This window comes from Drosophila takahashii, chromosome 3R (assembly GCF_030179915.1).
Source record: "Drosophila takahashii strain IR98-3 E-12201 chromosome 3R, DtakHiC1v2, whole genome shotgun sequence".
Taxonomy (NCBI): domain Eukaryota; kingdom Metazoa; phylum Arthropoda; class Insecta; order Diptera; family Drosophilidae; genus Drosophila; species Drosophila takahashii.
The window spans coordinates 17,100,174-17,121,463 of record NC_091681.1 but is presented as its reverse complement, the minus strand read 5'-3'; the positions used below and the strand labels follow the sequence as shown (position 1 = coordinate 17,121,463).

Here is a 21,290-nt window from a genome sequence, read left to right as displayed (position 1 = left end):
CCCACATTCCCAAATCAACCCATTAAGTGCGAAATCCACACCCGCCTGGTGGCCGCGGGCGGGGGGTCGGAACAAGGGGATTACTGTGGGGCTAAACTGGAGGCTAAGACTCGGATGCGGTCTATGCACTTTGCGCACACAACACAAGAACAACAAACGACAACAGCAACAACAACAAACTAGTGCCAAAGCAAACAATCTGTTATTGACGTCGACGTCGGCAGCACAATTGTTGTTGTTATTCCATTTTGGACAGCACCTGCAATTTCAGTTGTAGTTTCAGTTTTAGTTTTTGGTTCTCGGCGAACGGACGCGCCTTTGGATAGTACATATTACCTACCTATAATATATTTTTCGTTTATTTGCGAGTGAGTTTTCCCACCCCCACCCATTGTTTTGCCACCAGTCCTCAATCCTCCCTTTTGGCAGTGCTAAAATCGATATTGGCCGTGGTCCGTTTGCACCTGGAGGAGCTGTGGCTCAGGTAAGCGAACCTTGGTCGCCTAACCATCCTTCTTCCTGCCGCGAAACTTATCGGCCTGCCAGAACACACACAGAAAGGCCAACCAACCGGCGATGTTGAGGACCAGGATCAAAATCAGGGCGTAGAAGACCACTATTATCACCTTCTGCCGACGCGATCGTTGTTTCCAGGGAATGGGACGGGATAACTGGGGGATCGGTGAGGATGGGGATCAGAAGGTCACAGGAGTAGTTGTAGTTTCAGGGAAGAAAGCAGTACAGCTAGGCGCACCGGCATCCTCAGCACGTGTCCATCTGGGAATGTATAGCTTTGCTCAGGTTTTTAGGATAAGAACGAGGTCAAAGTCTACTAATCAGTGAGATTTGTGATGGTAATGATAGGAACTATTTGATATGCGATAAAATGTTACCAAAACTGTGAACAATGTTAATCTGATTTTTTCCTTATATCATTTATTATATTCCCGAATATGGTATTATGTAAATGTTAATGTAGTTCAGAAGTTTATAATCGGTTTATTACTCAGAGAAAAAAAAGAACAAAAATAGTCATCCATCGGGTATTATTTCATATAAATTTTGGTCCCATCCGTTTTTATATCAAAATGATATATCCGTACATATGATTTTGTACCATATTGATATAAAATCGTACCATTTTGTTATGGAAAAAATTATATGAAACAATATCAGTTCCATATTTTTCCGTTTTTTTCTCTGTGCATTTTATAAAGTAAAAAAAATCCTTTGCAAGGGTATATAAAAGAAAAATTAAACTTTGTATAAATTATACATATCGAATCAATTTCTATGAATACAAACATTACTAATGGCCATATATAACAAGTACGCAAATCATTTCGGAAACCTGTTTGCATAGCACTAGAAAAACATGTAACATTCATACACAGAACTATCAAGCCAATTTAGCATAATTTCGATCTTTTTACTATTATCATTTTTCAAATCTGTTGGTTACTAATTGACCATATTTAAGGAACTTGTTATAGCTTTGAGTGCTGCCATAACCAGGAAGTAAAACAATACTTTTCCTAGGCATTTATTTTAGCTTAAACTTTGTACCTTAGCTTGTATAAATTAGAATCTGGGAAGTCTCTGCTAATTTGTAGATTGGAGAGGGCTCAATATTTACGACACTGAACTGATTGTGCCCTTTTTTAACCCAATGTAGAAGCTCTAACAATGCTCAGGAAATATTTGCTACACAGAGAAAATTTTTTATGAACGTTGCACTCAAATTGAGAATTTTTTACTTAAAATATAACCAAGTACTCACTTTAAGTGTAAAATACTCACTTTCAGTAAAACTTTTAAAAAGAATATACCTTGGAATTGAGTCTTTTTCGGGATTTCTTTCTCCAAAAATGGGGACAAATGAAGGGGGACAAGGTGAAGATATTAGGCTTTTTTTTTTCAAAAATTTTCCACAAAATTAATCTTTCCTCAAATTGAAAATTCAAATACTTAATTGGAGAACGTCAGTCTTCTTGAGACATTTTCTGTGTACTGATTTTCTCATTACTAATTAGATCTCTTGCACATGATTCTAATGAAAATTGCAGTATAAAAGTGATGTATTTGGTATAGTTTACATTAATTTGGTAAATTTACATATCTCACTTGAACTTCGTTAAATGGTTTTAAGAGATTTTTCCATAAATGCTTGGTTATCACTAAATTAGGTGGACATTCATAAAATTTTATTAATGCTCCATTCACTGAATAATGTTATCCTTCTTCAGCTTGTCCAGCTCCTCCTGTCCATAACCCAACAGTTCGCTTAGCACTTCATCAGTATGCTGACCCAGAATCGGAGGAGCTGTGCGGGCATCATTCCTCGCTTCGCTAAAAACCACCGGAGGACCCACCACCTTGACGGTTCCGTCTTTCGGATGGCGCAGGCTCTTGACCAAACCAATGGCCTTAATGTGTTCATCCTCGAAGACCTCGGGAATGGAGTTCACTGGTCCCACGGGAAAGGAGGCGCCTTCGAAGAGCTTCATCCAATTGCGCGAGGTGTCCTCGGCTAGCATTTCCTCCAAAATACTCAGCAGCTCCTTTCGATTTTCCACACGATCTTTGTTGGTCCTAAACTTTGGATCCTGCGGCAAATGTTCCACTTTCAAACGACGACACAGATCCTCAAACTGAACATCACTTCCAGTGCCCAGGGTGAGATAGCCATCCTTTGTCTTGAAGCTCTGATACGGAACTATGCTCGAGTGGGCGGTGCCCATCCTGCCCGCTTCCACCCCCGAATTCAAGTAGTTACTGCCCACGTTGAGCAACAAAGAGCAGCAGGTGGATAGCAGGTCCACGTCGATCTTCTGCCCGCGTTGAGTGCGGGTTCTCTGAAAGAGGGCTGCTAGGATAGCTCCATGGGCATAGAGCCCCGTGGACATGTCCGTCACGGCCACGCCCACCTTGCTGGGCGGTCCCTCCCGCTCCCCGGTGATGTGCATCAGTCCGCCCACCGAGGAGGCAATCACATCGTAGCCCGGCCGCTTGGCATACGGACCCACGGATCCATAGCCCGTTAAAGAGCAATAGATCAGCTTGGGATTCACCTTTCGCAACTGCTCGTAGCCCAGGCCATAGCGATCCAGTGTTCCCGGCACATAGTTCTCCACCAGCACATCGCTAATCTCGGCCAGCCGATGGAGGAGTCCAGTGCCCCGCTTGATATCGATGCAGATGCTCCGCTTGTTGCGATTGGGGGCCAGGAAATAGGCGGCATCTTTGCTCTTCTCCAGAAAGGGTGGTCCCCATTTCCGCGCCTCGTCGCCAAAATGCGGACGCTCCACCTTGATGACCTCCGCCCCGAGATCCGCTAGAACCATGGTGCAATAGGGACCGGCGATGATGCGCGACAAGTCCAAAATCCGGATACCATGCAAAGGGTGTCGCTCATCCACATCGCTGGCATTATCGGAACCATTGTTGTTCTTATCGCCAGCGGCTGCAAAGTTTCTCAAGCTCTGGCGGCAAACTCCGTAATTAACAAATCCCCGGCCGAGTCGCAAATTCAGTGACAACATGGTTCTTTTTTTTTTTTTTGTTGCTTGTGGGTCAACTAATCTGTCCGGGTAAAGAATATAATGGGTGTGGAAAGTTTTGCCGGCCAACTTGATCCGCGGGTACTTTTATCGTCACTGAAAGTGGCCCTCCATCCAAAAGTCGCCAGAAGCTCGTTGTCTTATCTCTTTTCTTTGAGGGGGTTCTCTTAAAAACTCACCTAAGAGTGGGAGCTTTTTAACTATCTTAACTCTGAGATAAACATAGTACTTCAGATACCCAAAAAAAAACCAAACAAAAACAAGAGAGAACGCTATATCGGGTTGGTGTCCCGACTATCTAATACCCGTCACTCAGCTAAAGGGAGTGCGATGGAGATGAATATATAAAATTTGTTTAATTGCGCATAACTTTTTAATGAATGGTCCGATTTAAAAAATGTCTTTTACATTTCGATAGGTATAAATATACACAACAAAATTGCATTTATACTTCTCGGAAATCTTGAAAGGTGTGGGCGTCAGACACATTTTAAAATCGTTAGTGGGCGATTGTGGGCGTGGCACTCGGCTGAAATAAACTTGCGCTGCGTAGGAAGCCCAAGAATATGTGTGGAAAATCTCAACCTTCTGGCTTTTGTAGTTTCCGAGATCTCATCGTTCATCCAGACAGACGGACATGGCTAGATCGACTCGGCTAATGACCCCGATCAAGAATATATATACTAGGGTCGAAAACGTTTCCATCTCCCTGTTACATACTTTTGCAGGAATACAATATACCCTTTTACTCTACGAGTAACAGGTATTACTACCTCTCTTTCTCTTCAGTTCACCTTGGGGAGTTTCCACCTGAGATTGTCGCGAATCCTTTCGGTTTCCAGTTGGTGAACTGCTGACCACAAGATAATGAGTGGTTAGTCATCCACGTTGGCATACTCATTAAATACAGATCGAGACAGGCAATTATCTTGCTGCATTGTGTTGTTCTGTACTCCGATTATATCACCTCGCTGACATCTTGGATAGCGTGATCTTGGACTAATCGGCGGCTGAAAGGCATTTATATTTATACGAAAGCAAAACACGCATTTTGTTTTTCTTGAAAAATTGACAAGTACAGAGCCTAATGTGGGCCAATTATTTCCTAATGACCAGCACAATTAAAAAGTAATTTGAATGCCGTGGCTGGATAACTTACGCCTGAATGCTCACCATAAGTGTCAGACGGATCAGTGATCTGTAAATACCAAGTTTAGTGATCTTAATTGATGGACACAACTGGTTCGTCCACGCGCAGGCGATTAATTAAGATTCATGCACAGAAACAGAAATGTATGCAAATTAAATCAGTGCTAATACTTTAGGGCTTCCTAATTTGATGTTGAGTAAGACATTATTAAGAAACTAAAGCTTATCTCAATTAGCACTCTCAATGAGCTTCAGAAATTGAAATTAAAGAATAAGATAATTTTTAGGGTAAGAATTTTCCAGTAAATTTATATTTTTAAAATATTTGAAAACCTTCTGAAGATATCACACAGTTTGTAATAATTAATTCAATATTTAGGGCTTCCTAATTTGATTTTGAGTAAGACTTTATTAAGAAACTAAAGCTTATCTCAATTGGCACTCTCAATAAGATTCATAAATTGAAATTAAAGACTAAGATAATTTTTAGGCAATTGACACTCTAAATAAGATTCATAAATTGAAATTAAAGAATAAGATAATTTTTAAAGTAAGAATAACCACTAAAATTATATTTTTAAAATATTTGAAAACCTTTTGAAGATATCACTCAGTTTGTATTAATTAATTCAAACCAACAATTCTTATGCACCATTCTTGAGCTTGGAAGCAATTTTCTCTTGTGTAAAATTTCTAGCTAATTTTAGATAATACCTGTTTCTGCCTCGTCACTCGCCTGTTACCAAGGTATAAAAATAGGTTCAAGGTTCTAGTTCCTTGGAAGTGTTTTTCAAGCGCTGGCTTTTCCCCCGGAAGCCTCGCCTCGTGGAATCAATATTTATTTTCAGAATGACGTTGCAGTTACGATGTGCGATGATCTCAGGTTGAGGAACTGGAAACAGAAACCGAGGGGTCAGCATACATAGCTTTAACTGCCCGATCCGATAGCTATATGGGCTATAGCCCATTTGATTCTCGCCGATGTGTGTAATTAACGATAGGAGTCCTCCCTTTGTTCGCGGATGTAAACAAGGGCGATAGCATTCCGGGGCTTCGAATTGAATCTTAATCACTTGGGATCAAGAGTTCAGGCCATGTAATTGTCGATCTATGACGCACTTGCTCGCTTTATGGCCACATTTCCTTTGGGCCAAATGGGAATCACAATTATTATGATCTTAAGAGAGCCGAAGAAGAGAACCAGTTTGGTAGCTATAGAGCTTGAGTGAGAGATCGCGAGATCGGGAGATCGGAGAGTCGGGCTTTAAATACTCTGTGGCAAGCTTGGCCAGCGTTTATTTACTCAGCTCGTCTCGTTCGCGTCGGTTCGGCTCGTGCATCCAGCAGATATCGTTATATATATAGATAGAGAAACCGAAAGCGATACTGATACCGAATCTAGATGCAGATTGAGATAGATTCCTGAGTGCAACAAAATGAAAGCCGGCCAAAAAAGGCTGCGCATGCGTCGGCAGCGCCCCAACTCGAGTTATTCGCGAGTGCATCCCGCATCGGTTTTGGCCAACTAGTGGCCAATGCAGTCAAGAGATCTCCGACTATTAGCCAACTGACCAAAAAGCAAAGAAAAAAAAAAATTATAAAAAGCATCTCGTCGAGCTCTCGGCAAACTCGGCACCGAAAAATTGTGCAAGTCCAAAAAAAGTCGATTGCAGTCGTCGTCAGCTGCGGATTGCCGATTGCAAATTGCACAATCCTGGCAACCTGTTGGCTGCTGTGTGTGTACTGTGCTTGTGTGTTTACCGTGTATCTGCCAGATACACCATCTATATATATATTTCCCCCCATCCAGTGGAGTGTTGAGAAAAAAGCATCAAAATTGCTGTGCTACTCTGTTCCAGGATCCTGGGGTACATCATGCGCCGGTTCCTGCGCTCGGCCATGATTGTCTTCAGCTGGTTCGTGGTTCCCTACAGCCGGTACACCAACATCAAGGTGATCCGGCGCAAGTTGCCGCCCATCCGGAGCCACCTGCTCGAGATACCCGCCGTCGACCTGGCCAAGCTGATTCGCACCAGAAAGGTGAGTAAATCCTTACTGCTAAAGCTCCATTCTCCATTCCCTGAAAATGGGTCACTTACGCAAAAGAAACCTGGCAAATGGGTTGGCCAAAATGTTGCCAAATCAATGGAACGACCGTTGCCACAGTAGCCGTTTCTGTTTTTCTTGCTGTTTTTGTTATTGTTTCTCTTGCCACATTTATTAGATACTTGCTGTGTGTGAAGTTGGCCATTACTATTGATTACTATGGCAGCCATCTCTTCAGGAGTCGCTATGAAAAAGTTCGACAGAAAGTAAAAACCCATAAAACACAATGACTTTAGTTTTCATTTTCTCACTTTAAAAGACGCGGAGCACTGGCCCCCTAACATTTCAATTAGACAAGAAAGCCATAAAAAAAAGGTCGAGGGTAGAAGCTTTGGCTTTGGCAAGCGAAGGGTTTAATACCCTTTCAAGCTTATTAAATTGCTTTAAACAGAAATGAAGAACTATATAAAAAAGTTAACTTCAAAGTCAAGAATATTTTTGTCAAGCAGAGATTTTAAATTCTTTGAGAAGTATAGCAAATATATATTTTACTATTTACATTTTTAGTTTTTTGTTCAAGTTTAAATTTAAGGCTTCATTATTATAATTATAAAGAGAAGTGAATACCTTCTAAAATATAAATTAAGTATTTTAGTGCATTAAAAAGTCTGAGTATTTTTTTAAGGTCATAATTAGGTTACAATTGCTTCACATTAGAGCAATTTTGTAGGCATAACCATAAATAACGAAACTTTAGGGGTCAATAAGCTTAGTTCAAATATGTAAAGTTCACCACAGTTACACATCATAAGCCATAAAGTAAAGAAGCAAAACAAAAAACCTTGTAAATTTGTTTATAAATTCAGATAAATGATTATTTGTAATTTGCCGTTTCGTTGCCTTTGGAAGATTTTGTGAAAAAAATTCCTATGGCGAAATTTGCCGGCAGTCTGTCTAATGGAAACGTTTTTAATTATAATCCTGTTTTTAATGCGACTTTTCGAGAAACATAACAACCCTATCCGGAGAGTATTACCGCCAGATGAAATCGAAATCAATTTGGGTTTTTTTTTTTGCTTCGTTTCCATTTCTACTGTCGTCACAAGCACTTAAGCCAATTGGCCCAAAACAGAGGGATATAGACAGGCAGACAGACGAGGCATTGAAGAAACCAGCGGGTTAGTCATCTAAAAAATATTAACCAAGCGGTTTTACGATGCGAGCACAAATTTCGCAAAGCATTATTATACACACAAGGCCTAGACGTCTGGGTCTTGGCTGCTTTATCGAAGCTTAATCGCTGAGTATATCCATATCATATCCAAATCCCAGATCTTATTTGTTGCCATCAATTACATGCCACATGTGCCTTTGTTTCTTTGTAAATCTCGGCGGGATGTGCAAGATTTTCATCCACATCGTGTGAGGTCACCACTTGAGAGACCTTAATCCGCCCTCCAGTTACCATATTTTGCTCAATGGGCTGCCTTTGTTTAATCGCATTTGCTGCATGCACTTGGTCACTTGGGTAGTTGAGTTTTTAGTGCACGTCCGTCTGAAGTACAAAAGTTTTATATCATTTTGTTTTTTTTTGAATTTTTTTTAGTGGCTTCTTTAACTGCTTTTGTCTTCTTTCGGTCAGGCACTCATATGTATATGGTGCGTATGACTGCTAAATATTATTATTTTAATTATGCTTTTTTATATGTTTTTTCCCCTCTTAATTGCCGGCTGTTTCATTGTCATAGGTTAAGCATTGCCTCACGACGAGCCAAGCGTAATGATTTTGTAATTGGCATTATATCAGAACCCGCATCTAGTTAACCGATCGGCTATATTAAATAATAATCGTTGTTGTTAACGACTAGAAACTGCGTTTAAGAAAGTGATATTGCTAATTGCCTTTGTCCGTCGTCTTAAAGTGGATCTATTAGGTCTTTGTTTTCGGAAACGAGTGGGGGGTTTTGAAAAAAAAATACTTAAGACGACGGTTCATAGACCGGTAATAGATGAGCTATCTGAAATCTGCCCATGTGAAATTTGTACTTGAATCGCATAATTCGTGTTTCGTTTTCGTCAGTTTGTTTTGCTCCGCCAGTCGACTCTTTTTAGCACGTACTTTATACACCATATATGCATATATATATCCGAGCATATATACTCGACGAAACTGTGCCTGTGTGTCGCGATTTCTTTATACTATATGCTATATGCCACAAGATCTTTTCCACTTTGTAAACATCGAACGTTGGATGGTATCGGTATCGGAGTCGAAAGCTTTTCGGTCGCTGATTTCGTATACCCCGCGGAGCCCTCGAGACCCCATTATCATTATCCGTTGCATGTTGTTGTCTTGTTGCACTGTGTTTACCTGTCACTGATTTATTATTACACTGGAAGTCATTGAAAAAGTCAAGTAGCCTTAATTTTAATTATACATAGGTATGGGTTTGGCTTTTATATACACCGGTGCATCATTTGTGCGTTGCATGGGCCTGTATTATAAGGCGAAGTCGGGCAATTTATGTCTCAATCCAAGGTATAAATGGCCTTCTGCCTCCGATTACCCAGATTAACTGAAATCAAGTTCAGAGGTTAGACGATTGTGGTTCGCGGTGTTCGGTAACGAAAAATGTGGTTTACTTTTCTGGTTTCCATTTGATTGATATTTAGCTATCAGCCAAGATCGGTTTCTTATAGCACATACATATGTGCCTAATTGATACGTGTTTCCCCCATCAATTAACTAATCAGATCGCTGCATTAACGCTGCCTTTTGAAAAGCGAGTGAGAATGTGATTAATTATAGCATCGGCCACTGATTACGACTCTAAATACTGATGAAGGGTGATTTAATTGTGGCGTTTCTCGGTATAGTTATAGGTTTATTGACTGATAATTTCATGGGTGGCATGTGATTCATTAGAAATCTATTCGAAAGCTACGTGTTTTGATCTATTGATTGCTTTATTACTGGTGTATATCCAAATTCTTTTATTTCTGTCTCGTTTTGTTATATAAATTTGTATACAGCCTTTTTGGTTTTATTGATATAAATTCTTTCTTTGCGAATTAATTGTGACACATAAGTGTGCAAGCAATTAATTGATGAAAACGTGCTGTAGCCAATGGATCAGCTATTTATTGTTCCTTTTTTCATTCACACCTGTTTTGAATTTGAGTCATTTTGGTACAATCTATCAAGCCTTTGTTATCTTTTGTCTAGATCCATTGAGCTGATAACTTGTTTTCTAGCTTTGATTTCCACTTTACTTTGTTCAACCACTTAAGATATTGGGTAATCTTAGACCATAATACTCCTATTATTATGTATGATTGTTTATTGAGCCTCAATACTTTTTATTTCCTCAATGCAAATTTGAATAATACATTGTGGATAGCTCAAATCATAAATTCTGCACTGAGGAGTGACGCGGAAATCAAGCTGAAGGCTATTGATTGATATCTCAATTGCCGCATGTCACTGGCTTATGTATTTTATCATTCTTTGACCAATGTTTGGGATTGATGAATGAATCAATTTCAAGAATAGCTCACTTTGAACCGAGACCCCAAGAGTTCTGTACCCCTTTGGACATTACTCATACGTCATGGGGACACTGCATGCAGCGTAGAGTGAACGTCACGACTGCAAGTTGTATTTGAGTTTGTCTTTTTATTGATTTTAATTTAACACAAATTGCTTTTCTGCTGTGGCACTGGCACTGGCACTGGCCGCGGCTCAATAGCCTGCTGAATTGATTGCTGGGAATGAATACGGTGGCTATGGGAATCCGGGTGGAATGTGAGCTGCGGAAATACTCAAACATTCTTTTTTGCTTTCCACTTGCAGATTAAAAGCGAAGAAGTCGTGGAAGCCTATATCGAACGATGTCGACAGGTGAGTTATTGTGGGAAATAAATACCGAATACTAGAGCACGGGATTAGAAACTCGAATGAGTAAATTAAATTTATTGACAGCTGGATATAATTTTATTTCACTATTTTTATTACACCTTATTCCACAAAAGAATGAAATTCGAAGGAATCGTTAAATTTTTAATGGCTGAAACCATAAAGCTTAACGATTCTGAATAACGCAAAGAGAACAAATAAGATTATAAATTTTATGAGACAGATTTTACTACCAATGGTAATTTACAAACTCAATTTTTTTGGAAATGAATAAGCACATTTTGAAAGAAAATATTAAATGAATTTTAAATACCAGCTTAAATATGATCTTTATATGAATAAGAATTAATGTTTAATGATAATTGATCATTTTTATGATCTACGAGTACTCAAAAATGTCAGCTTTGAAATAGTCTTTATAAGGATTATTATCATCAATATTTTTTAATAAAATACAGAAATTTCTTGAATAGTAGCAACGGTATTAAACAAGGAATTTCTATTTTACTACCAATGGTGATTTAAAAACTCATTTTTTTGGAAATGAATTAGCACATTTAGAAAGAAAATATAAAATTAATTTAAAATACCAACTTTAAAATGATCTTTATGTAAATTAGAATCATTATTTAATAATAATTGATCATTTTTTTGATCTATGAGTACTCAAAAATGCAGCTTTGAAATCATCTTTATGAGGATTATTATTAAGAATATTTTTTAATAAAATACAGACATTACCTAAATAGTAGCAAGAGATTTGAAAAAGGGATTTTCATCTATCATCTTTCAGGTGAATCCGTTGATAAATGCCATCGTGCAGAATATTTTCTAATAAATTAGCAGACTTTACCTAAATTGTAGCAACAGTTTTGAACAAGGCATTTTCATTTAACATCTTTCAGGTGAATCCGTTGATAAATGCCATGGTACAGAATATTTTCTAATAAAATATAGAAATATAGAAATAAACTATGGATTTTTATCTATCTATATTCCAGGTAAATCCGCTGATAAATGCCATCGTGCAGGATCGCTTCGAGGAGGCTCTGGAGGAGGCCCGTGAGATAGACAACGTGATAGCCATGGGCATCAACAGCGTGGACTCGATGGAGGAGCTGACGCCGCTGCTGGGCATTCCGGTGACCGTGAAGGAGAGCATCGCCGTCAAGGGGATGACCAACCAGGCGGGTCGCGTCTTCAAAACGCCGCAGATAGCCAAGTCGGATGCGCCGGTGGTGGAGCAGATCAAGCGCTCCGGCGGCATCATTCTGCTGGTGTCCAACACACCGGAGCTCTGTTTGCTCTGGGAGACGTACAACAATGTGACGGGTCAGACGAAGAATCCGTATGACCTGAAGCGCACGCCGGGCGGCTCCTCGGGCGGCGAGGCGGCCCTCCTGGCCAGCGGTGCCTCCCTGCTGGGTCTCACCTCGGATATAGGTGGCTCCTCCCGCCTGCCGGCCATGTTCAGTGGCATTTGGGGGCATAAGCCCACGCCCTATGCGGTCTCCTTCAGGGGTCATCATCCCACAAGTGACTTTCCCAAGTGGGGCGACTTCTTCACCATCGCACCGATGACCCGCTACGCCAAGGATCTGCCGCTGCTGCTCAAGTGCATGAGCGATCCGACGGGTCCCAAGCTCACCCTCGATCGGGCGATCAGTGTGAATGGGATTCGATTCTTCTTCATGGACAACGACGGACCGTCCGGGATGATGCGACCCCTGAGCAGGGATCTCCATGCGGCCATCAATCGCGTGGCCAACGACTTCAATGCGAAGCGGGTGAATATCCGCAAGATGAAGTGGTCGCTGGACATCTCGCTGTCGGCCATGCTGACCATGAAGAACATCGAGACCATCTACCACAAGACGGAGGAGGGCGAGCAGCCCAAGACCGTGTGCAAGGAGACGGTCAAGTACTTCTTCGGCTGCTCCGACAGCATTTTGCCATCGGTGATCTTCGGGCATCTACAGAACTTCATGAAGATCATACCGAATTCGCGGCACAAGCATTTGGCCAGCATCATCGAGGCGCTCAAGACTGAATTCAAGGAGATGCTGGGCAACGACGGCGTCTTCCTCTACCCGACCTTTCCCAACACGGCGCACCAGCACTATCAGATTTACCACAAGCTGCTGGAGCCCATGTACATGGCGATCTTCAATACGCTTGGCCTGCCCGTGACCAACTGCATGATCGGTCTGGACCGGCGCAATCTGCCCATGGGCATCCAGGTGGTGGCGAATCCGGGTCAGGATCATCTCTGCCTGGCGGTGGCGCGGGAAATGGAGAGACGCTACGGTGGATGGGTGCGTCCTCCATCCGAGGAGAGCCACAGCAACAGCAGCAGTGGGAGCAGCAAGCAGCGTGGCTAGGAGGCTTCAGCTTTATCCTGTGCGTGATTCAATTGTACTTTGTTTTGTTTTTAGCTAATTGAAGAAGAGACTTTAAATGGATCTAGACAAATCACTGTTATCAGCCGGAAACTGGTTGAATGGTAGAAAGGAATCCCTAGAGCAACCTCTTTATCATCACATCACACTATTAAAAAAAACAAATATCATTCGGGACCTTCGAAATTTAAAAATCCCTCCCTCCTATCGCGCCCATTACCCATTGTATTAAATTATTGTCAAAAACTCCTCCTCAGAGCGCTTGTACATCGTATTCGTATTCGTATTATCTTTACCTATATGTAAATATTCGTCTAGCATCTAAGTGTTAGGTTTATGTCGCGCAAAGATCCGGCAAAGATCGATAAATATAACCAGTATGTGTATGTACGTTTTGTAGCATCTCGTTTAAACTTTAAACCAACTTTACAACTTTACGACTTTTGCAAAGAACCAAATTCGTTGAATAAATACGTAACAGACAAAATATTAACCGAAATTTCCACTTCTGTGGCGCAATTGCCGCCGAAAAGCAGTTGGCCTCCACTTGGAAGCCATCGAGGGAGGTCCGAGTCCGAATCTCTAAGTCCACGAGTGCTTTGGAATTGGGCTCACCTGGGCAGCGGACCCGAATAAAACAAGTATTAGACGGCTACTAGAGACAATACACGCTCGGGTACATGTACCACTTAATAAATGGTTCCACTTCGCTGCTTTGGGCCAGAGAATCTTACTACAGTCGTTGCTTGATTAATCCATCAAATCATCCATCAATTTAACAATGCTTAGAAGATATATTCTTAATACCCAATTAAGGGTTCTAAAAAAATTAAAATTACATCATAAATCTATTTTATTTTTAAACTATAAACATGGTTTGTAAATGTAACGACTTAGAATTTTACAAGTCTTCAAGTTTTAGGAGTTGTAATTTATGGGTCGTTTCGAAAATGATTAGATCCATAAATTCTCAAATTCTCTGACTAAAAATACCCGTTTTATAAACGAAAAATCCACAACAATGGTAGTTTGGCAATTGAATAGATCCTACTAAAAAAGTATACAAAATTAAGAAAATTTTAAAATATATTAAATGTTTCTTGCTCAAGTCTTAAACTTTTAAATTTTGTACTTTATTGGTCGTTTTAAAAATACATAGAAATTGTCAAATTCTCTAAATAAATTTACAAGAAAAAATACACCAAAATAATTAGTTAGCAATTGAAAGGTCCAATTTAAAAAGTTAATATAAAAGTTAGCATTATCCACACAAAAATTTAGAAAATCTAAATCTAAAAGTTAATATAAACGTTAACATTATCCACAAAAAAATTGAGAAATTGTAAGAATTTATAAAATGGGAGTCGTTATTTAGAATTTCGCCTGTAGTGACTACCTACTTACTCAAAATGCCCAGAGAGACTGGGAAATCTAATCTAATAGCCTTAATCGTGCGCATGCGCAGCCGTTTTCCCAGCTGCCTGTTTAGCTGAGTGTCTAATGCATTTTTGTCATTCGAGTTGCCGAATTTTGTGCACATTTTATTGGCCCGAGACTAAGGCGATTTTGGAGTTGGATTTGGTGTTGTTCGCTAGTTGTTTGCTAGTTTTCTATTGCAACAAATAAAAATATATATTTTCGTGTGCGTGTGTAAGTGGTTAGTTTTCGGCTTTTGGAGTAGCCCAAGGTTGCGCCAATATGGCTTGCGCAATTCCGCTGCTGGCGGCGGCGGCGGCCCGAACGTGGTATTTGGCCAGAAAACTCGGAGGTAACTCAGATTCTTGCCCAAGAATGTGGCGGTCGTTGGCGTTTCCAAGTGTTTCTGGCCAATGCCAGGCGAAAAAAGTTAGTTAGCCGACTGAATTGCCTCGAAATTAGGTGAAAACATTTTCAATTGTCTAGAGCGGAAAACGCAAGTGGCATGACGAAAACTATGGAAATCTCAAGTCATGATTCGACTACCTGTCAGGGAATTACTGGAAGGCGAAGCCTCTCTTTCGCCAGCCGACTGTCTTCTCCCCTTGGAAGGCGCAGTCGACGTCTACCTGAGATACCTGTGCGTTCCAGAGAGCCGAAACTGTTTCGAAATCGAGTAAAATGGAGTGAGAGGCGTTCCAAGAAGATACGAACTGCGGGACGGAGAGAGAGATACGGGTTTAGAAGGAATATGTGTGTACATATATACAAAAGTATAACATTTTTATATATGTATAATATTTAAAAAATGGCTTATATTATAACAAATTAATTTATCACACTAAAAAGTATTTAAATAAAATATTTTTGAGAGTTAAATTAGTGTGTATAAAAACAGTTTTGAAAAAGAAAAATAAAATACTAAAGTTCGTAAGGTTTATGAACTTAAATTAGTGTTTATAAAAACTAGAACCTAGTAATATGGAACAATAAACAGTTTAAAAGAGAATAGATAAAATACTATAGTTCGTAAGCAAAGGTTTATGAACTTCTAGAAAAGTCTTCCATAAAAAGAGCCTAAATTTAAAACCGGAATCAAAAATATCGAGCATTTTAAGGGGGCCATGGCAAGAGCATTATTTAATCCGTCCCTGATTAAACACTCGAACGGTTATCAATTTTTGCTGCCTGCCTTGTACGCCGAATTCCCCGACCTCAGCACTAAGTCGGATCGGATCGGAGATCGGAGAAATATATGTGGAGAGGGAGAGCGGAAATATCATTCCAGTCGTCAGCATTCCAGCCTGACCATAGCCAGAGACCCCAGCCGTATTTCGGCTTCGGAACTGTGCGTTCATTTGGAAACTGAACCGAGAAGCGAGCGGTTGTGTCCGTCTCATAGCCAAGGCCTCACTGTAGTCCCAGTCCACGTTTGACTGTACCAATTGTAACCTTTGTAATCTGCTCATTTGAGGTGACAAATCAATCGTATATTTGTTTACCGTGATCTAAGCAGAGAGATTAAAACTGTGTCGATTACCGTGTTAAATCAACTAGAAATTCAGTGTGATGTTAACCCCGTAAGACTCAGACACGTGTTGCCAAAGACCCCATTCTTTGGTCAGCACGCTTTGAACCCAAAACTCGCTGATGCCACGTGTTTGCTCCAAACGCAACGTGTTGGCAGAAGCACAAGGTTATATATAATTAAATACAGAATTGGCTTAAATGGACACAAACCCTTGCTCTCTACTCAGTTTAAAAAATTTACAAAATTACTGTCTTTATATTTAATGCTGGATCTATAATAGTCCAGAAAACTGACTTAGTGTACCTTTTGTAAAACTAAATTCAGGAACAAGGGATTCTAAGTTGTACTTATGCGGGCTAGCATTTAATCTTTAATGCCTTAACATTAACAAATTTTCGATGAAAGAAGAAAAACGAAAAAACAAAATGAAATGTTGAATGGTGAATTATGAATTATGTGATGGCAGAAGGCGGTTGCCGAGCAGCTAGCACTATTTCTCTTTGGCGGCCTGCGTCTTGCGGGTCTTTGGCTCCGGCGGATCGATAAGATTGCCGTGACGCACCACGTCGATGTGGCCCAGGCGGATCATCTTTTCCTCCCAAACGGAAATCGCTTTTCTGCAAGGCATACAAATATTTGTTGGATATATAATACTATTGAAAATAAAATGGGTAGTTTAACTAAGAAACGGGCGATGGATAATATTTGTAGAATTTAAGTGAAGGGGTCTCATAAAAAAAAGAGCTTCTTGTTAAATATAAAATAACGGGAGAAGTATACATCAGAAAATCACGTGTGCTTTATGAAGCGCTGAGAAAAATTCTGTTAAAAAAAACTAATACTAATAACCAAATTTGGCTACAAAATTCTATATTGATAAAAAAAAACGAAAACTAATCAGAGTTTCTGGTTAAATATCCAATAACGGGAGAAGAATACATTAGAAAATCACGTGTGCTTTATTAAGCACTGAGAAAAGCCCTATTAAAAAAACTAATACTAATACCATTAATACTATACCAATAAAAATAAAATTTATAGAATCCAAATTTGGCCTTACAAAATTCTATATTAATAAACAAATAATTTTAATAATTTTTTTTTTAATAAAAGTATTTGGACTACCCAATCATTATTTTTAGGTATTTTCATATGTACAGGAATCTAGTTCTATATTCCTAATTTAATTTTCTAACTTTTTTTCCCTCAAATTTCAACTTGTAATGATTGTTATTATTTTTATGGTTAAATGTTTATGGTTTTGTGCCACAACTAACACTAAAAATTTAAAAGAAATCTAGTTCCTTATAGTTTTATATAAAGTTCCATTATGAATTCTTAACTATATTCCTAATTTAATTTTCTAGCCTTTCTTTCCCTCGAATTTCCATTTGTAATGACTATTATAATTTTTGGTCAAAATTGTAAGGTTTTGTGCCACAACTAAAAATAAAAATCTGAAAAACCTAAAACCTAGTTCCTTATAGTTTCATATGAAGTTCCATTAAATCCCCTCCCACAAATAAATCCTGAAAAGTGCACCCACCTGTAGAGCTCCATCTCCTTGCGCGACTCCTGCATGTAGACCTCCTTCTCGGAGTCGGAGAGGCGGGTCCACTTGGCGGTGGTCTTCTGGTGCCACTCGCGGTAGGTTTGCTTGGCTCCCTGCGGGGTGTTGGTGCGTTCGCTGGCGATGAAACGCAGGAAGGCGGAGGCGGGCTTCTTGGGGCGGCCCAGCTCCTTCACCCGCTTGCGCAGCTGGCGGCGCTCCTTGGCGTCGACGAGATCCTGCTTGAGCTGCTTGATCTCGGCGCGCTGCTCGTCGGTGAGGGTGGCATCGTACTTGGTGCGCTGCTCCAGGTAGATCTGCTGGTCCTTCTTGAACTCGGCCTGCAGGCGCTCCTTCAGCTGGACGTCGGCATCGGACCAGTTCTTCGACAGCTGGCGCACCGCCTCGATGGTGGTGATCTTGGGATTGGAGGCCATCAGCTTGGGTCGCTGCTCTCGCATGAAACGGAAATAGGGCGTCAGCGGTTTCTTGGGCCGCGGCGGCAATCCGACCTGCTCCTCCAGCGTTTTCGACTGCGCCGCCGGGGAGTTACTGATGCCGGCGGCTGCCAGGGGCCTAGGGGGTGTGAGGTTTCTGTTGTCGGTGTCATTGGCACGAGATGGAGCACTGGGTGGCCAATCTTTGGCTACAACTTGCCTGACTTTGTTCATCAGCGAGCCGATGAGGCCGCCGCGCGACGACAGCAGCGTGGTGGTGTAGATCATGGTCCTGATGGTAGTCCTTCTCCTCCTTGCAGAAGATTAAATTTTATCCACTTAAAGAGCACGGCGAACTTGTTGCTTTTATGGAAAATAAGTTTTACGTAAAAAATGCGGCATTCTCGGTTAAGAGCTGCCACCTGGTGCGTTTCTTTACTTTCGAGCTGCCAGATCGTCAGAAGTTTTTTTAATCGATTCTTTACCATCTCTATTGGCAGCCCCTAACCTTGTTTATTTTTTATACTTTTATTTGCCGACTAAAAACGGATAAAACATTAGATAAAAGCGGTACAGAATGACCAACAATGATGCGGCGGTGGAGACAGCCGGCTCTAGTAGAGCTGGCGGCAGCAAGCAGCAGCCCAAGCTGGAGATCACGGAGAAGGTGCGTGTTTTGTGCCTGCACGGCTACCGCCAGAATGGAGATGCCTTCAAAAACAAACTGGGATCCTTCCGCAAGTTTGCCAACAAGTACGCGGAATTTGTGTTCATCACGGCGCCGCATGTGGCCGCAGCTCTGGAATCTGCCGGGGAGCCTGTGCCGGAGCAGAGGAGCTGGTGGGCCAACAAGGAGGATGGATCCTTCAAGGGAACAAACAAGGGTGGACCCGCTTTTGGCTTCCAGGAGAGCCTGCGCTGCGTGGAGGAGGCGTGGCGGACGCAGGGACCCTTCCAGGGACTCCTGGGCTTCTCGCAGGGCGCCTGTTTCGTGGGCCTCATCTGCGGATTGGCCAAAAAGAAGCGTAGGTCCATGAATATATCCCAAAATATATCCCTTAATCTAACTAAATCCACCCTTAGTGACCTCCATCCGCCCGGAGTTTGCGGTGCTCTCCTCGGGCTTCTTGTCCGGCAGCCTCGTCCACATGAGCGCCTACGAGGAGGCCATCAGCATACCCACGCTGCACATCTACGGCCAGACGGATGAGATTATACCCAAGGAAATGAGCGAATCACTGGCCGCGCACTTCAAGAACGCCGAGCGGCTGGAGCACAGCGGTGGCCACTACTTTCCGGCGACGGCGCAGCAGAAGCAGACGTTCATCAACTTCTTTCAGGACCGGCTGCAGGAGTATCTGGAGCACCAGGAGCTGCAGCAGAGCGGCAATGCCTCGTTCGTGGACAGCGGAGCGGAGGACGACAACGATGCCGAGGTGGCCGCCATGACGGCCGAACTGGACGAGTCTAGTGATTGATGACTTCTTTTTCGTTCGTTTTTAATAATAATTAAATCTTATTATTACAAAAATAATGATTTGATTATAAATTATAATATATAATTAGAACCCAATATTATTTAAATATTCACTCAAGCGCGGGAATCGGGATATTTACTTTTTTGATGACTTTGTGTATTTTCTCAACAAATTCGTATAAATTCCATTTAAAAAGAAACAAACAAGTGTGGGTTAGGGTTGGGGTTAAAATTAAAGCCGAATATTATAAATCCCATTCCAAAGTACAATTTTGTGTCGGAACCAAAGTGATTAGTTCCTTGCTATAAACAACGAAAAATGCATAATTAGCTATTGCGGCTGCGACTGCAGTTGTTGCTTCATTGACCAGGCAGGGAATCCTTCCGGATTTTCGGGGACAAGCGAGCGACAGTTGTAGTAGAGTCTCTGGATTTAGCGGATTTAGTTTGTCTGCTGCTGTTGCTTTTGATGATGTGTTTGCTGCTGTTTGTTGTTCTCGTAGGGGCTGATTGACTGACTGATTGATTGACTGACTGATTTATGCAACCTGCTCCTGTCCGTTCGAGGCCTCTTGGTTTTTCATCACTTCGGGTAAGTCTGGCGGTGCCGAGTAGGGTGTCATGTCCAGTGTCTCAAAGTCGCCCACCTCGTTCCTGAAAAAAAGAGTTTGTCAGTCGGTTTGTAAGCTTGTTGTAAGCGGTACACGTGCCGCTCGCTTGCCTTGTCCGCTAGATAACCCGCAGTTGGCTTATCAGCGACTCACTCGACTCTCACCTGAATGTCAAGCCCAGCTGCGCCGGAGCCTGCGCCTTAGCCGTGGACACCGTCACGCCGTAGTCCTGCAACGTGCTCTCGTCCTCCATGACGTCGTTGTCCTGATTGTATAACCGCTGGTCCACCGGCTGCACCTTCAGTATGCCTAAGATTGATCAGTCATGGAGTTACTTAATAAATAGCTGCGAGGAGCACTCAACTCACCCTCAATCATTCGCTTCAGCTCGGCCACCGTTGTGTTCTCCTTGGCGTCCGTGAAAATGGTGGTCTTCTGCCGCCTGATCATGAGGAACACGTCCTGCAAAAAGAGATCAAAGTTCAGTGGCGATTTTTTCAGTGTGTCATGCTTGGGGGCATGGAAATCCGCAAGCCGTTTGGCACACGGTTATGCGGGGATTTCGATGGCAGGCAGCCTAAGGATGCACTGCATCCTGGGGCCAGGCTGTACCACCACTACTCACCATGTTGCGGAGTTTGTGGCGCTGGCTGCTGCGGGTACTGCTCGGTTTTAGAGGGTTAACCAGGTGGCGAGGCGATGGCAACTGACGGCGTGGGCGGCGATTCCTTTTGCGAGCCTGGAATTTTCCCACTTCTACTTCGCTTGCACCACCGCTGCTGGTCGCTTCTCTTTTCTTTCTGTCCCGCTCGACCGGAGTTGGGGGCGGGCGCGCGTGGGCGTGGCGTGCGGTTCGCGGTACGGCGCGTGTGTGTGTGTTTGTGTGTGCCTGTGTGTTTGTGCAACAGCTTCCTCGGTTGCCCCGCACTTGTAGGTTTTCGTAGTTTTACGATTTTTTTCTGGCCTTTTTCCTTTTGCTGCTGCTTTCTCAACCAATTAGAGCTGTCAAACCATCGATGGCACTATCGATAGTATCGGTACTATGACTGTTCTCACGACCATCGCGAAACTATCGGTCGGGTTTTAGTTCAAAAAATAATTTAATTTGATAAAATAAAATTAACAATATTAAAACGTAACAAATAAATATATATAATTAAATGAATTATAGTTTCTACTTTAAAACATAAATGTATAAA

General features: G+C 41.8%; 5 protein-coding genes across 8 annotated transcripts; 2 read left to right on the top strand and 3 right to left on the bottom strand.

Annotated features, from left to right (window-relative positions):
• Positions 1 to 229: 229 nt before the first annotated feature.
• LOC108062655 (fatty-acid amide hydrolase 2) lies at positions 230 to 13,563 on the top strand. Of its 2 annotated transcripts, XM_017149432.3 has the most exons (5): positions 230 to 368; positions 430 to 484; positions 6,569 to 6,749; positions 10,609 to 10,656; positions 11,673 to 13,563. In XM_017149432.3, coding segments are annotated over exons 1-5 (1,665 nt in total). In that variant the 5' UTR covers positions 230 to 367; the 3' UTR covers positions 13,053 to 13,563. The 2 variants fall into 2 exon arrangements, with proteins under 2 accessions (XP_017004921.2, XP_070072729.1); XM_070216628.1 differs by lacking the exon at positions 6,569 to 6,749 and having other exon boundaries at positions 253 to 368.
• Positions 2,057 to 3,624, bottom strand: LOC108062656 (succinate--hydroxymethylglutarate CoA-transferase). The gene has a single exon (XM_017149433.3). It carries the CDS (start codon positions 3,540 to 3,542, stop codon positions 2,220 to 2,222), a length of 1,323 nt encoding a protein of 440 aa, XP_017004922.2. The 5' UTR covers positions 3,543 to 3,624; the 3' UTR covers positions 2,057 to 2,219.
• A 2,788-nt stretch (positions 13,564 to 16,351) lies between the features above and the next one.
• Positions 16,352 to 18,441, bottom strand: TFAM (mitochondrial transcription factor A). 3 transcript variants are annotated; one of them, XM_070216422.1, is made up of 3 exons: positions 18,224 to 18,440; positions 17,564 to 18,160; positions 16,352 to 16,634 (listed from the first exon to the last, which is right to left on the bottom strand). In XM_070216422.1, the coding sequence occupies exons 1-3, from the start codon at positions 18,289 to 18,291 to the stop codon at positions 16,508 to 16,510; spliced, it is 792 nt and encodes a 263-aa protein (XP_070072523.1). In that variant the 5' UTR covers positions 18,292 to 18,440; the 3' UTR covers positions 16,352 to 16,507. The 3 variants fall into 3 exon arrangements, with proteins under 3 accessions (XP_070072523.1, XP_017004924.1, XP_017004923.1); XM_017149435.3 differs by having other exon boundaries at positions 17,564 to 18,142; positions 18,224 to 18,439; XM_017149434.3 differs by having other exon boundaries at positions 17,564 to 18,441.
• Positions 18,442 to 18,473: 32 nt separating this feature from the next.
• Positions 18,474 to 19,576, top strand: LOC108062658 (esterase CG5412). The gene is made up of 2 exons (XM_017149436.3): positions 18,474 to 19,028; positions 19,087 to 19,576. Exons 1-2 carry the CDS (start codon positions 18,581 to 18,583, stop codon positions 19,479 to 19,481), a joined length of 843 nt encoding a protein of 280 aa, XP_017004925.2. The 5' UTR covers positions 18,474 to 18,580; the 3' UTR covers positions 19,482 to 19,576.
• Positions 19,486 to 21,102, bottom strand: EloB (elongin B). Its single transcript, XM_017149437.3, has 4 exons — positions 20,717 to 21,102; positions 20,460 to 20,553; positions 20,256 to 20,400; positions 19,486 to 20,134 (listed from the first exon to the last, which is right to left on the bottom strand). Exons 1-4 carry the CDS (start codon positions 20,717 to 20,719, stop codon positions 20,020 to 20,022), a joined length of 357 nt encoding a protein of 118 aa, XP_017004926.1. The 5' UTR covers positions 20,720 to 21,102; the 3' UTR covers positions 19,486 to 20,019.
• Between the last annotated feature and the right edge of the window lie 188 nt (positions 21,103 to 21,290).

What these genes read in the sequence shown, in the direction of transcription:
- TFAM (XM_017149434.3), bottom strand. Translation starts at nt 18,291, where the DNA reads ATGATCTACACCACCACGCTGCTGTCGTCGCGCGGCGGCCTCATCGGC. An exon ending in AAGGAGATGGAGCTCTACAG is followed by an intron (nt 16,635 to 17,563) that starts GTGGGTGCACTT and finishes TATGCCTTGCAG; the next exon opens with AAAAGCGATTTCCGTTTGGG.
- LOC108062656 (XM_017149433.3), bottom strand. Translation starts at nt 3,542, where the DNA reads ATGTTGTCACTGAATTTGCGACTCGGCCGGGGATTTGTTAATTACGGA.
- LOC108062658 (XM_017149436.3), top strand. Translation starts at nt 18,581, where the DNA reads ATGACCAACAATGATGCGGCGGTGGAGACAGCCGGCTCTAGTAGAGCT. An exon ending in CGGATTGGCCAAAAAGAAGC is followed by an intron (nt 19,029 to 19,086) that starts GTAGGTCCATGA and finishes ATCCACCCTTAG; the next exon opens with TGACCTCCATCCGCCCGGAG.
- LOC108062655 (XM_017149432.3), top strand. An exon ending in CTGGAGGAGCTGTGGCTCAG is followed by an intron (nt 485 to 6,568) that starts GTAAGCGAACCT and finishes ACTCTGTTCCAG; the next exon opens with GATCCTGGGGTACATCATGC. An exon ending in ATATCGAACGATGTCGACAG is followed by an intron (nt 10,657 to 11,672) that starts GTGAGTTATTGT and finishes TCTATATTCCAG; the next exon opens with GTAAATCCGCTGATAAATGC.
- EloB (XM_017149437.3), bottom strand. An exon ending in GCTGAAGCGAATGATTGAGG is followed by an intron (nt 20,401 to 20,459) that starts GTGAGTTGAGTG and finishes GATCAATCTTAG; the next exon opens with GCATACTGAAGGTGCAGCCG. An exon ending in CAGCTGGGCTTGACATTCAG is followed by an intron (nt 20,135 to 20,255) that starts GTGAGAGTCGAG and finishes TCTTTTTTTCAG; the next exon opens with GAACGAGGTGGGCGACTTTG.